The sequence below is a fragment of the Carya illinoinensis genome, chromosome 12 (assembly GCF_018687715.1).
Source record: "Carya illinoinensis cultivar Pawnee chromosome 12, C.illinoinensisPawnee_v1, whole genome shotgun sequence".
NCBI classification, from domain to species: Eukaryota; Viridiplantae; Streptophyta; class Magnoliopsida; order Fagales; family Juglandaceae; genus Carya; species Carya illinoinensis.
The window spans coordinates 20,580,582-20,596,115 of NC_056763.1; the positions used below are offsets into that span (position 1 = coordinate 20,580,582).

Sequence of the window (15,534 nt, forward strand, 5' to 3'; positions counted from 1 at the left end):
TTTAAATTTTAATTTTGATATTTTTATTATTTAAATTTTAATTTTAAACTTATAGTTAATTTTATAATTTTTATAAATATTATAATTTTAATATTTATATAAAATTATATGAAATTTGATTAAGTCAAATCAGTTAATTTTAAATTTATTAAATTTATTTATATAAATAAGTTAAAACAAGTGGACACGACACGATTTATTATGTTAATAAATTATATTAAAATTTGATATTTTGACAAAATAATTTTAATAAATCAAACTTAAATTTATCTATATAATATAATATATATCTTGACACGATACCAAACCATTTGACACCCGAAAGTGCAGAAATAACCATTTTTGTTTGGAACGGGAAATGATTGAGGAACGTTGTCCGGAGCATTGACTCCGTGGAACAACGTGACAATATTGTAAAGATAAGAAGAAGAAATACAATTAGTAGTTATTACCAAACTTGCTTGGTTCTTATGTAAGGATCATCGTGTTAACGTTGAGAGATACTTTTCTCTCTTGATCTAACGACCACTTGCGGTCTGTCCTTCTTCCTGGCCGGAGGCATCTCTCTTTCTTGGTCCTCTCTTTCTTTGCATATTTTTTATTTTCCGGCTTATAATTAGGAATATTTGACCGGAGTTTGATATGCAATTACAGGGTAACATATGGTTGCATCCCACTCGACATCATCAACAAGCAACCCTCTCTAACACCGCTCGCCATCGTTAGCAAATCCTCCTCCAATATTCTCGTCAGGTACGTAATTAATATTGAATATTTTAGAATATTAATTTAGAATTGATCATATGGTTTGATACAATAAGATAGATCTATTTTATAACAAAAAAAAAATATTTTACTATTTAACATATTATATTAAGCTTAAAGTTACATTTTTCAGATCTATTTGTGAACTAAGCAAGCAGGGGCGGAATTAGAAAACCTGGTTTGAGAGGCCAAGTTAAAAAAAAAAAAAAAAAATATTAGGAGGTCCAAGACTCCAAATACTGATTTTCATATAGTTTATTTTATAAAAGTACCTTTAAAATTTTAATTTTTATCACATTTTGAACTCAAAATTTTGGAGGGACAAAACTCTCCAAGCTCCTTAGAGCATTATCATTGGTTTCATCAAAATTTGATGAAAAGTATATGTTTTTCATAAATCTAAAACCTTCCTATTCATTCCCACATTGAATTAACTATTGGATTTATCAAAATAATAATATAATATTATTTTTTAATAATAATATTTTTAATTTTTTTTTCATATTTTGCAATTACACTAACCATATGTACATTAATAATTTAATTTGATACTTAAATGTTACTTGTTAATTTTCAGATTAAACATGTTTTTAGATTAATAGCTTGTTAATTTTCAGCCAAGCATGCCACTCGATACTCTTCCTGCATGTGTTTTAATTATTCTTAGTAATTATGGAATTAGACTTTCAACTATTTTGAAAGAATACATCTGATGCCAGATTCCAACAGAAGCTATATTATATTATTATGGGTTCGGAACGTGAAATTGCTGCTTCGATTCGAGATAAGTTTGTACGAAAGGATGATCAGCTACCACCATCATCTCAGTGCCGTCGTTGCATATTTAGAGTTCCACATATGCTACGCAGGCATAATGAAAAGGCTTTCATGCCAAAAGTAGTTTCGATCGGTCCATTTCACCACGGGAATACGCAGCTGCAAGCAATGGAAAATATTAAGCTATTGTATTTGGAACACCTCGTCCTTGGAACAGGATTTGACATATTGGAGAGCTTGGTAAAAGCCATCCAAAGCATTGAGTGGGAATGCCGTCACTGTTATGAAGATCCAGTCGTTGATCAAATTCGTTTCAACGAATTCATAGAGATGATGGTCATTGATGGTCATTTTATCCTTGAATTCCTCTGCAGATATCTGGAAAAACGGAAGAGAATACGAGTACTGGATACTGATGATCAAGTGTTCAAAACGTCATGGATGCCAAGGAAAATAGTAGCAGACTTGCTTCTACTTGAGAATCAACTTCCTTGGTGCGTGATCGACTGTTTGTACAACGTGATGATTTCAACTGGTCTGGACCGCTTCTGCACAGTTGCAAGTCTTGTTGCCGTTCCTTTTTCAGAATACAGAATGTTCAAAATGGGGAACCAGATTTCCCCCGCAAGAACATACAAGCATTTACTCGATTTCTTCCGAGCTGAGTTAGTTGGATCATGCCGTACAGAATGGCGTGCACCACTGTGTGCAGATTGCTGTAAGAGCTGTGAGGAAGCCTTAGTGTGGAAACCGATTCCGTCCGTGACGGAGCTTTTGGACTTTGAAGTTAGTTTCTTTCCTGCTCCAGATCAAGACGAAGTTAGCATCCTCGATGTAAAGTTCGAAGATGGAAAAATGAAAATCCCAAAAATATTTATAGATGAGAACACAGAATCTTTGTTCAGAAACCTCATCGCACTTGAGCATTGTGATCCTAGTATGGGCACTCAAGTCACCTCTTATGCTGCGATCCTGGGTTGCCTTGTTAAGTCCCCCGCAGATGCACTTCATCTCAAACAGAAATATATTCTACATATTGGTTCGAGTGTGCATGAGGACCCAGCAATTAGTTTCTTACACAGCCTTCGTAATGATACCAGTTTCCATGGTCCTCTCTACTTAGAACTCTGCAGAGATGTGAACACATTTCAGTCCGAACCATTTAGAAGGTATAAGGCTACTCTGAGGCGGGATTATAACTTAAAAGATCCAACGACGTTCTTAACTGTCGTGTATGGAATCGCGTTTAGTCTATTTCTTGGTATTTTACAAACCATATTTGCTATCCTCTCCTACTTTAAATAAGAGCATACTCAGTTCATGATCCTAGCTCAGTTCAAGTAATATCTTGTATGTTACTTTTTTGCAAACTCGAATTTCTATTTGTATTTGTTTGTCTATGGAGAACAAAATTGATAATGTATAGAATTGAATAATGCTAGACATATATATACTATCCATAATATTACATCAAATTATAATAAGGTCACTTTATATGTCTGATCACTCCATTTAGAGTGGCAGATGGACCATCCATCGGTGGATCGAGCCATCCCATAACAACTAATGAGAAATATTGATCAGACTCGCCATAATTGGTGGTGGGTTTCCTTTGAAAGCAGATCCACATTGTTAGCATATATTTACCTACTATTTTGTAAAAGATAAATATTTTAGCCACAAAGGAATTACACAAAAATAAATTTATAAATTGATGTGGTTTGATGTAATGTGTCATATTAAGTTACTTTTGGTGTAAACTGAATTTAACAGATCATATGAAGCCACGTAAGTTTATAGGTTTACTTTTATGTAATATATTTGTTTCTATAGCAATTCTTGTCTGTAAATATCCTAGGTCAAATATTTTGTATTTAGGTATGGATTGTATTTTCTTTCTTAGAAGGGTCTTATTACACTATAAATAGGCCAACCATCATGTACACTGTCAATACACATTGAGTTTTAGAATTTTCCCATATACAAGTTTCTACACACATCATGGTAAGAATCTATGCCATGCAAGGCTGTAAACGAGTCGAGCTCGAGCGAGCATGGGGTGTACGAGCTCGGCTCGTTCACAACTCGAGTCAAGCTTGGGCTTAGCTTGCTTATAGTCCGGGCCCAAGCTAATGCTCAAGCTCGGCTCGTTTACATGTAATATAAACTCGAGCTCGACTCGAACTCAGTTCTGTTAACGAGCCAAGTCCAAGCTTGACACGAGCTCAGCTCATTTACAATATATTTTATTTACAAAATAACTAATATAAAATTAAAATAAATGCATCAAAATAATAACTCCAAAGAAAAATATAAATTTACACCATCAAGCCTTCAAGAGTATTATGGCTATGGTACATTAAATATTTAAATGACATTTTACATCCTAATAGAACAAGTGAATTAAAAAACACTTTACAACAATAAGAAATGAAATTTAGTACATTAAACTTCAAAACAAAAAATGGTTGAAAATTTAATCAGTGAAGTCCTTAGCCTTTATGAATGGAGCCAGAAATCTTGACATTGTTGCCCTACATACACTAATACACTAAAAGATTTGTCAATAAATTTTTAATCCCTTACTCAAGTACTGCCAACTTAGTATACTATCAAGAGATGTTTTATAGGGATGCAAAACTTAGTTTGCAAGGAAAATAAATGTCATATCTCTAAAACAGTTATACAAGCAATCTGAGAGATAAATATGTGCATTCGGGATTCAGATATTAGATACACCAATATCAAAATTATATTTCAAACAAGTTACCAAACAAATTACCAAAACAACCAAAATAGGTTGAATCAGGCAACATTAGAAGTTCTAATTTAGAACTAGCATACTGTAATACCACAGGCAGACAGGCAGCTGCCGAAGAAGTTACCAAAGGTCCAAAACAGCCAAACAAGTTGACAACAAAACCTGCCAAACAGATTGAAGCAAGTTACCAAAACAACTAAAACAGCATGACACAAGTCACACAAGAAGAATCGAATCTGCCAATCAGCAGGCAACTCAACAACATGCATACACTAATAAGTAATACCACATATAGTTACCAAAGAATTTACCAAGACACAATGACAAGTTGACAACAAAATCAGCCAGACAGGTTGAAGCAAGTTAGCAAAACAACCAAAACAATATGACACATGTCACACAAGAATAATAAAATCTACCAACCAGTAGGTAGCAATATGCAATATACACTAATAAGAAGAATAAACCATAAACCAATAGGCTGCAGTATGCAATAGGCTTATACAGATACTTATACACTAATTTTTGTTAAACAAAATTAGCTTAGTTACCAACAAAGTCACAATGACTAGAAACTACCAAATACAGGACATAATCTGAAATCACCATGACAGAAGTCAGCAAATTCCCAACTTGAACAAAATCACCATGACAACCCGCACATACTGTGACAGCCCTTACATCATTATTCAAGTATTTTTAACTTAGTAATATTGTCAATGAATGTTTGCAATGCAAAATTTAATTTGCCATTTAAAAAAAAATTTAGGAGAGTTATAAGGTGAAGAGCCAAGGCATAGAAATTACCTGAACTGTCATAACTCATATCATCCCAAACAAAATTAGATATCATATTACAAAGTAAACTATCCAAATATCATATAGGAAATCAGACAAATTAAACAATACAGACCAAATAAAACAACCAAACTGTCTAGATGCTCCATAGATTAAACATGATAAAATGTGGAAATATTCGTTTCACTTAAATGATGAATATGCGTAAGAACACCTATGGCTATGGCAAGAGAAGTTGATTTTCTGATGGAATATCCTTATATTGACAAGAAAAAACAGTAATTAGTATTTCTATAAATAATACTAATTATAAAATAGTAAAATAGCAACTTAAAATTAAAATAAATGTAAAACTTGTAGAATTAGTTGATGATCTTTTAAACCCATATAATGCTCTAATCCAATTAGACTCATATAACAACATATGGACTGTTTCAGTTGACAATGAAGTTTGATGAGGATCAATGACTCTGCCTCTTGTGCTAAGTATTGACTCTAAGCTAACTGTGGTAATTGGTGTAGCCAATATACCTCAGGCCAATTTGGACAAAGTTCGAAACTTGAGACTATTTGCTTTCCACCATTCCAAGGCATCGAGACTTGCATCTGAACTATCTTCACAGATGAATACTCTCATCTAAATAATTGTCCAGTTCTAATTTAATATGCTGCACTGTATCAACACTTTTAACAAAATATTTAAACAATGACTGGCCACTTTGCATGCTTCCCTCAGTCACAGTACTTGAGGAACAACCAGATACATTTATTCGAGCATTTTTCTACTTTCTTTGTGCCTCAAGAGTCAAATTGTATTTATGAACATACTCATCATATAACTCATGCAACACTTGAGAGATATGATCAATATTATTAGCAGTGTCTGGCTCATGATAAATTAAAGAAAAACAAAATTGGATCAAGACCATTTTGAATCTAGGGTCTAACACCGTAGCAATTGCCATCAATAGATTAGACTCCCTACAATAATTCTCAAACTTAGAACTCATTTTCCTTATCATTGATTTCAGTACTCATTCTCATCTCTACTCTTCTTACCTAAGATGTCTTTCATTCTCCATACTTCATAAATAAATAAGTTTGTTGTTGGGTAATCACATCCGAATCAATATTGGTTACTTCATTGAAAATAACAAATAGTTGACAAACTTTTTCAACTTGCCCCCACTCTTCAACACTTGGAACATATTCAAAACACCTATCTCTATCACCATATCTAGGAAAAACTTCTTTGAATTGAATTGTAGCATCCAGCACTAAATAAGTGCTGTTCTATCTTGTAGACACATCTAAAATCAGTTTCTTTGAGGGCATTGTAATTGTTTTAAAATTTCACTAAACTGTTTTAGCCTACTCTCTGATGTTACTAGATATTTTATATCATCTCTCACACAATCAACAATCTCTCTAATCTCCCCAAGTCCATACTATACAAGTAAATTAGTTATATCCATACAACAACTTACATGAAACAGTTTCCCCCTTACAGACAATGTTTTCTTCAATCTAAAATTTTCTTTCAAGATCCGAAGGCAACATCATTAGAACTAGTATTGTCAACAATAAATGAATAAATTTATTCTCAATCCCCCAATCTTGGAAACACTTTTCTAAAGCATCAGCAATAAGAAGGCCAATTAGTATCTATAAAATGACATGTCACTATCATATATGAAAGTTTTTGACAAGAAGTCCATATGTCAGTTGTCATATGAACTTTATTCACAGGTTTAAGCAAAGCATTTAACTTTGTCTTTTCATTCTCATATAATCATTTTGTAGAGCAGCCCAAGACATTTTTTTCCAATATGGAGTGTTTGCACTCATAAATTTATTAAATACCACATGCTCCATTAAAGAAATTGGATATTCATGGTAAAATATTATATGAGAGGCAAGCTTTTTGACTCTACTATAATCATAGGCAAAGTTTGAGACAGTGAAGCCACCATTTGCCTCCTTAGACTCAACTGCTAAGACTTTATGTTTTTTCTTAGACCCCATGTATGGCAAACAGGTTAGCAAGTGCATACATAGTGTAGTTGTAGAACTTGATCGAGAAGTTTTAAACAAAATTTTACACCACTTACATTAAGGTTGTTTAATGTCATCTCTATCAATTTCAATAAAATCATTCCATACAATGGAAGTCCCTTTTTTTTGTTTTTTTTTTCTCCTTTCATAGGCTATTATTTGAACTTTTGTTGAAGGGCCCTCATTAGACATAGTATTAGGCGCATCAGCATTTGCATTGTCTCCATCATCATCAGATATAGGCTCTACTAAGCTAATCCCAATAGAGTTTTCATTTTCATACTCCTCTACCGGATCAACTTCATTCACACGATCATCCATTTGCTAGGGTCTAATATTTTTTAAACACAAAACTAGAAACATATAATAAGCATATAGACATTGACCAACAATCAAAACAATCTTGTCTTGGTGGCTCAAGGTGCCTCCAGAAGCAATGATACTAAAAGATGTTAAAGTCAAAATAATTGACTCCAACAATTTGGTTATATAGCCTTGCATTGCTGGCTCAATGTGCCTTCAGAAGGCAAGGTTAATACAGTTGATACTAATTAACTAAAAGATGTTAAAGTCAAACAAATTTGATTCCAACAGTTTTAGTATACAGTCTTGCCTTGGTGGCTTGATGTGCCTCTAGAAGCAAGGCACCTCAACAACATAAACATAGACCAAATTGGATAAAATCTATCCACTAAAATATGTTAAACACAACACCATTTCATACTTGAAGTAAGAACATAAACACAGTTACACATGACAGATTGGAACAGATTTTAAAAGATAAATCAACCAAGACATGTTAAAGATGGCATAATTAAATAGTTGAAGCAAGAACCATATATAATCATTTATAATCAACCAAAATAGATTCAAGAAAGCACATTTTAAGTCTTGAAACAAGAACATAAATACATGACAAATTGGATAAGATTAATCAATTCAAGTAAGACATGTTCAAGATGTCACAATTAAATAGTTGAAGAAAGAACCATATATGATCATTTATAATCAATCAAAACAAATTAAAAAAAAACATACTTTAATACTTCAAGTAAGAATTAATACTTTAATACATGAGTATAGAGATGAAGAGACAAAATATTTTATGAAGCAAAAGATGTTAAGCACAACACCAATATTTCTCATATTTGAATAGATAAAAAACTTAATGAAGCAAAAAATGTCAAGCACAGTACCAATATTTCTCATATTTGAAGAGACAAAAAAATTCAATGAATCAAAACATGTCAAGTACAGCACCAATATTTCTCATATTTGAAGAGAGAACATAAACACAGAACATATTGGATAAACACATAAACACATAATAGAATAGAACTTAAATACATAAGCACAGAAGTGACATAACATAACAATTTATAAACATATAAATACATAACAGAACATAACATAAACACAGAATATAATAATTTATAAGCACATAAACACATAACAGAAAATAGTCACATAAACACAAAACACCATTTCATAAATATATAAGCATAGAACATAACAATTTATAAACACCTAAACACATAACAGAACCATTTATAAACACATAAACGTGTTGAAGAAAGCATGTTTACATACTTTTAGCAGACATAAAGCAAGAACCAAATTAAGGAAGAATAAGTATAACTCATTGCGTTGTGGACTACAAATTTTGCTTCAACTTTCATAAGCAAGGCAATCTGTCTTGTAAGTTCTTTCTTTAGAAGGTTTTTCCCTCAAAAGTTTTAGTTTGACAATTATAAAGCTCGAAACATATAGTATAGTGCAAATGCAATGTATAAACAACAGCAAAATCAAGATTGATTGGAGTGATAGACAGAGACAGAGACAGTCACAGGCTCAAATTCTCAAAGAAGCATTCAAACATGCTTATATCATATATGTTGTCATTAAACATTTATGGGCCTATGGCAAGACAGTGTCACATTGTCACACCATTTCGGCCAACTAGGGTTTGCAAAATTACAAATACAAACACGAATCACATGATTAGATCTACAATACTAGAATTTAGAAATAGTTAGGAGAGAACCAAAGGTTAAAAATACTCTAATAATTAGAAACAAGAACAAGAATAGGAAAATCTCCAAACTTTCAAAGGACTAAAGGAGTCAAGGACCAAGTCTCCAAACTTCCCAACGAAATCGTTAGAAATAGAAAAATAACCTAGCTAATCACCTGATAGACTAACCAAACATAGAACCAGAGAAGCATGAACCACGAAATCAGGGATTTAGTTGGTTGGGAGTCATAAATGCTAGCATTTAATGACCCATCTGTCGAGGCATGATTGCAATCTCTAAGATTGAGATTGTAGTCTCGGCTCCCCTCAAATCCAGCCGACACCTTCATCTGTGAGGGTTTCGAGCAGGCGCAAACTTGCAGACACACAACAAGCCTTCAAGAATCAAGAATCAAGCCTTGATTCAAGGCTTCATTCCATGGAAATCATAAGGTAAGCGACGAAGTGACTTCTTGAATCGAGAATTGCGATGAGTCTTAGAGGATGTGGGACGTGTGGAACAATGAAAGTAGAAGTAAAATGGTAGAAGCTTAAAGGACAAAAGGTGAAAGGACTGAGGGGGCGGCTAGGGTTAGAAGTTAGAAGTTAGGGTTGTAATGAGTTTTATCAACGGCTACGATTTCCTTCTGTAGATCCAACCACTGAGAATTAGAGATGTAACTTTATGATTTAACGGCTTCGATTTAGTTATAGAGATCCAACGACTAAGAATTAAGACTGTAAAATATGTTATATACTATAGTCTATAAAACTATATTTTTAATATTTATACTGTATACAATAATACATATATAAGTTTATGACATTTTCTAACTTTATATAGATATATATATTTTTTTTATAAAAACTTCATATTGCTTGATGGAACGTTATAATTCATATTATTACAAGTTCATATTTTATTAAAATAGATAAAAAAATATTAATACTCCTTGTAAAGATAACATTGTCTAACTTTATATTTTATTTTATTTTATAAAAACTATATATTTTATCAAACATTATAATTTATTACTCATAATATAATATTATAGTTATATTATATACACGACTCTATAATACTATTATACCAATACGATAACGAAAGACTATACTACTAATAAATTATTAATTTATAATACTTATATTTAATATATATGGACTATATCATCTATCTGGTTTAATTTGTAAATATATAATGTTATATATTTATTGGAATTTGGACTCATGTATTCATCATAACTTATAGTTCTATAAGATTAGAATATAATATTATAATAAATTTATATATAGTATATGTAGTGGACTATAAGTGTATATACATAATTATGTATATTATAAATTATATATATTGTATTATGTGTATGTATAAATATATACGAGTTGAGCTGACGAGTCGAGTCGAGCTTTACATGAGTTTGCTCACGAACATTATTTGAGCCTGTTGAGCTTTAATTTATACGAATTTGTATCATTTAATAATCGAACCTAATTTTTTGTTTATGAGCAACCCATTTAATATACAATTCGAGTTGATTTCGAGTTTAATCAAGTTAAATTCGAGCTGCTTGTTCATTTTACAGCCTTAATGCCATGTAAATGGAGACTAATAAGTCTCCTTTCACATAGATCCTCCTTTGCAAACACCGTCAACCCTACCTCAAATGAAGTGGTCAGTCATCCTAACCACCTCTTTAAGTCTCATTTATTTCTACAGATGAGATGTGATGAAATGAGATAAACAATTAATAAAATATTGTTAAAATAGAATTTAAAATATACTTTCTTTTCCAGAGTCGTCGTCTTGTTACTCTTTCCACCGTACAAACAATTTTTGCTATCCTCTCCTACGGTCCAAAATCAACCAAGTAATTTTGTTTATCTTAGTGTGTATCTCTTTCAATATTTATAGCATTACTTCTATTGTATTATTTATTTCAGACATGCTATAGGCACTAAGAAATCTTATAAAAGTATATTCATAAATTAAAGTGGTTTTGTATGATACATATTAGATTTACTTACAATATTAAAGACAAGTACATAGAATTGTTTTAAAAAAATCATAAAATCAAATCGAGAGATTGGAAAAACCAGTTTTGCACAATTCGGTTTGATTCGAGGGTGAAAACACAAACCATATTAAAGAAGTATTTTAGTGTTTGGTTTGATCCTATGGTTTGTATTTTTCACCCTCGAATCATGTATAAATACTTCGAGCTAGATCAGACCAAACAAAAATCAAGTATAATTAATTTTTGTTTTAAATATTTTTATATATTATGTATTATACAATTGGAATTTGAGCTAAAATTAATATTTTATATTTGAGCTCTAAAATTGAAATTTGGTCTAAAAACTATAAGTTTGGGCCACAAAACCAACAAGTCTAGTACTTTTGGTTTTACTGGTTTAGGTTCGATTTGGTCTGATTTTTCTGATATATTATATAATATATATTATAATATATAATAATATGTAGTATATTATAATATATATTATAATTATATTATAGACTATAATGATATATTATAATATATAATATAATGATATATTATAATATATTATAATATATAATGATATAGTATTAGTATAGCTACCCATACAATAGACGATAGTGATAATATATAGTTATTTATATAGGATTTTAAAATTTAGTATTATATTAATTAGTAATTTCTCATATAATACAAAATTATTTTATATATAATTATATATTTTATATATAAAATTATATATAATATAAAAAATCTTATAAAAAATATTTTATACAATATAAAAAAATTAATATATATGTATAAACCGATTTGGTCTGGTGTTTGAAAAAGGAAAATCAAAACTGGATTGATTTTGATTAGTTTTGAGAAAAATAGAGCTGATACCTGACTGGATTGAACCCGGTACCAGATCAAACCCATCAATTCGGCCGGTATACCGATTCACCTATTTTTTTTTCACCCCTAGCTAAACTCCCAACTCAAGCTTTAGCTCGGCTCAAATTGTTTATTTTATTTATTTTTTGAATAAGATTTAATAATTAATAAATTAAATAAATAAAAAATCCAATATTGAATTTATACAACTAACAAGTAGGACATATATTGAATTATCAGATTTTAAAAATCTATATATAATTAATATGTAGCTAGTTAATATTTATCCATAATAACAATATATTATATGCCTACATAAATTATTAATACATACATATAATATGATAATATATATCAAATTTATATATAGTTGCCACGTACTAGTATAGGAAATTATTAAATCTTATTGACTAATTATTGTACAAATTATAAAATATAACTATGAAGCATATTCAATATATAAGTAATTAGGTTACATATTATATCTTTAATTATAAAAGTGCTATGCTTATATTATTGGCTAATACACACACACATATATATTTGTATGTGTATATTCATAGGTGTAGAGCTGAGCAAAAATCCGACTTTGGCTCCGCACTGACTCGACAAGTCACAGTCACACTCGGAGGTTTTTTCTCAAAATGAAATCGGAGTTGGAGTCGAAGTCAGAGGTGGAGTTGGACTGACTTTGACTCTGATGTTGTGCATATGTTATAAAAAAAATGTGTATTTTTCTATACATTCATCATATATATATAATATAACTATAACTTATATAGTTATTTAAATTCAATAATAGTATGAGCTAATTATCGAACCTAAATAATATACTTATATTATAATACCAGTAGACTAAATTGACTAATAATAGTGTATGGCATATGTAAACATATAATAATGTATAATAAACTAATGTAATACTAATGTATATTAACTAATTTATAATAACATTTAATACTAAAGTACAAACACTAATCTATAAATTTATAATGACATAAAATACTATTATACTAATATATAATACATTATCATTACATGTTATTTAAATTTAGATTTTATATAACTATAACTTATATATTCAGTCAAATTTAATAATAATATGAGCTAATTATTGTTTATAAATAATATACTTATACTATAATATAAATAGAAAAAATTGATTCAATTGACTAATAATAGTGCATGACATATAATACTATTATATAATATATAATACTAGTTATTATACTTTAGCTATTATAGTAAAAGTATAATGAGTTAATAACATGTAATTAGACACTATTTATAAAAACCGTAGTACAAGTCTATAGACTATAACATGTAATTAATAACTATAGTACAAGTCTATAGACTGTAACATGTAATATTATAGTATGGTAATATGTAATTGTCAATAATCAATACTATAGACTGTATAAATACTAACAATTGTATTTAAACCCTATATAGTACAAGCGTATTTATAATAATGTATAATAACATTATAGACTTATAGTACATATTATCTTAAAAACATTATAGACTTATAGTCTACATGTAATACCAATGTATAATAACACTAGCAAATAATTAGATTTAAATTTTAGTCAATATAGTACAAGTCAATTTAAATAATAAGTTTCATCAATCAATGCTAGCAATTAAATTGAGTGATGGAAAAAATTATAATAATAAAGAATCTTTTCATATTCTTTTCAAGCACAACTTGGAAGTTGGAACATTTGGAAGTTTGGAACATTTAATTTATTTTGGTTCATCTGTTGGGCATTTAGAAGTTTGTAATTTGGAAGTTTGTAATTTGTTGTTGTTGGGAACATTTAATTTGGTTGGCATTTAGAAAATGTTGGATTTTTTTCATTGTCAAAATGGGAACTTAGAAAATGTTTGTTGTAGTAGTTATAAGTAAATATTATTATGATGAATGTGGATAACAGACGGTGGGTGTGGATGTTTATTGTAGTGATTAGTTGGATGCGGATAATGGATGATGGGAGTACCGGTAACAATAGGACCTTCTTTTTATTTTTTATTTTTAAATTTTGAAAGCATGTTAGTATGTTACTTGTTTTTAGTGTATTATAATTTTTGAAAAGTGAAGTATTTAATTTAGATTGTAATTTCTGAAAAAAACCAAAATTTGAAAGCCAACACAAAATTTTTTATGACAAAAAGTTGGTCAAATTTGAAGTTAAAAAAGACCAAAAAAAAAAAAGAAAGGCCCAAAATTTGACTCCACTTCGACAAGTTGGAATTGAAGTCGAAGTTTGGTCAGTGCTTAGTCCTAGTGTATGTATATATTGATTAATATATAAATGAGTTTTAATTGAGTTAAGCTAATAAGTCGACTAGGGCATAAACGAGCAGGCCTTAACTAGCTTTAGTTGAGTCGAGTCGAGTCGAGTCGAGTTTCATCGGGTATGTATCATTTACTAACCGAGAGGATTTGTTTTCACGATCAATTTTTTTTTTTTTTCACGAGTCAAGTTTAATCGAGACAGTACCGAGCATGCTATTGAACAAACTAGTTCATTTATAGCCCTTATAATGGGACAATAATAAGAATTAAGGTAGCCAATTTAATACTAAAATCTGCTTGCAAGAGCTTGGACCATAAACATATTGTCAGTAAGAAATTAAGGCCCGATTGGATTGTAAGATGGTCTCATCTCATCTCAATATTTAAACATATCAACACTCATTTTTCAATTTCAAATTTTTAATCTTTTCATCTAATCTTCTAAACTTTTAAATAAAACACAAAAAATAATTTAATATTTTCAAATTTTAAAATAAAAATAATATTAAAAATAATATTTTAACAATATTTTAACTTTATTCAATTTTTTCTCTTTTATTTTTCAAAACCTCATAAAATATCTTAACTTAAATTATTTCACTATTATTCATAAACTTTTCATTTTATTTCATTTCATCTTTTGTTAACATCGAAATTAGGCCTTACATTATGATAAAATCAATGAGAAAAAATATTCAAACGTACAACGATTTTTCTTTTAAAAAAATGCAAGTGTTCTTCAAGGGGCTAAACTGGAGGCCGTTCTTTAAAAAAAAAAAAAAAAATGGGTGAAACAATTTAATAAGCACTCAATGACCCGTATAACTCATAATCTTAAAAACTAGAATTTAAAAAATTCACCATGATAGGACATTAAACAAAAACATTACAAATAATTATATTTATTAAAAAAATACTAACAAGTACAAATAACAATTTTCTATTTAACTAATAAATGAGGAAAATGCTAGTTTGCTTTTAAGATTTTATTACTAGTGCATTTTATTTTTTATTATTTTTAAATTATACAAAAATTATGACTAGTAAATTAGCTGTGCAGCTGTACGGTTCCTGCTCTTTTTCTTTTCTTTTTCCTGTTAAACTACTCTTTTTTATTCTTTTGACCTTAACTCTTTTGTCTTTCGACCTGGCCCGGCCGGGTATGTACGATAGATTTCGAAGATTTGGAGAA

General features: G+C 29.7%; 1 protein-coding gene across 2 annotated transcripts; it reads left to right on the forward strand.

Annotated features, from left to right (window-relative positions):
* The first annotated feature begins 324 nt into the window (after nucleotides 1-324).
* On the forward strand, nucleotides 325-3,017 carry LOC122290139 (UPF0481 protein At3g47200-like). Of its 2 annotated transcripts, none has more exons than XM_043097696.1 (3): nucleotides 325-534; nucleotides 655-753; nucleotides 1,485-3,017. In XM_043097696.1, the coding sequence occupies exon 3, from the start codon at nucleotides 1,513-1,515 to the stop codon at nucleotides 2,845-2,847; it is 1,335 nt and encodes a 444-aa protein (XP_042953630.1). In that variant the 5' UTR covers nucleotides 325-534; nucleotides 655-753; nucleotides 1,485-1,512; the 3' UTR covers nucleotides 2,848-3,017. The 2 variants fall into 2 exon arrangements, with proteins under 2 accessions (XP_042953630.1, XP_042953631.1); XM_043097697.1 differs by having other exon boundaries at nucleotides 519-558.
* The last annotated feature ends 12,517 nt before the right edge of the window (nucleotides 3,018-15,534 follow it).

Excerpts from the sequence above, each read along its gene's own strand:
- LOC122290139 (XM_043097696.1), top strand. The coding sequence starts at position 1,513 with ATGGGTTCGGAACGTGAAATTGCTGCTTCGATTCGAGATAAGTTTGTA.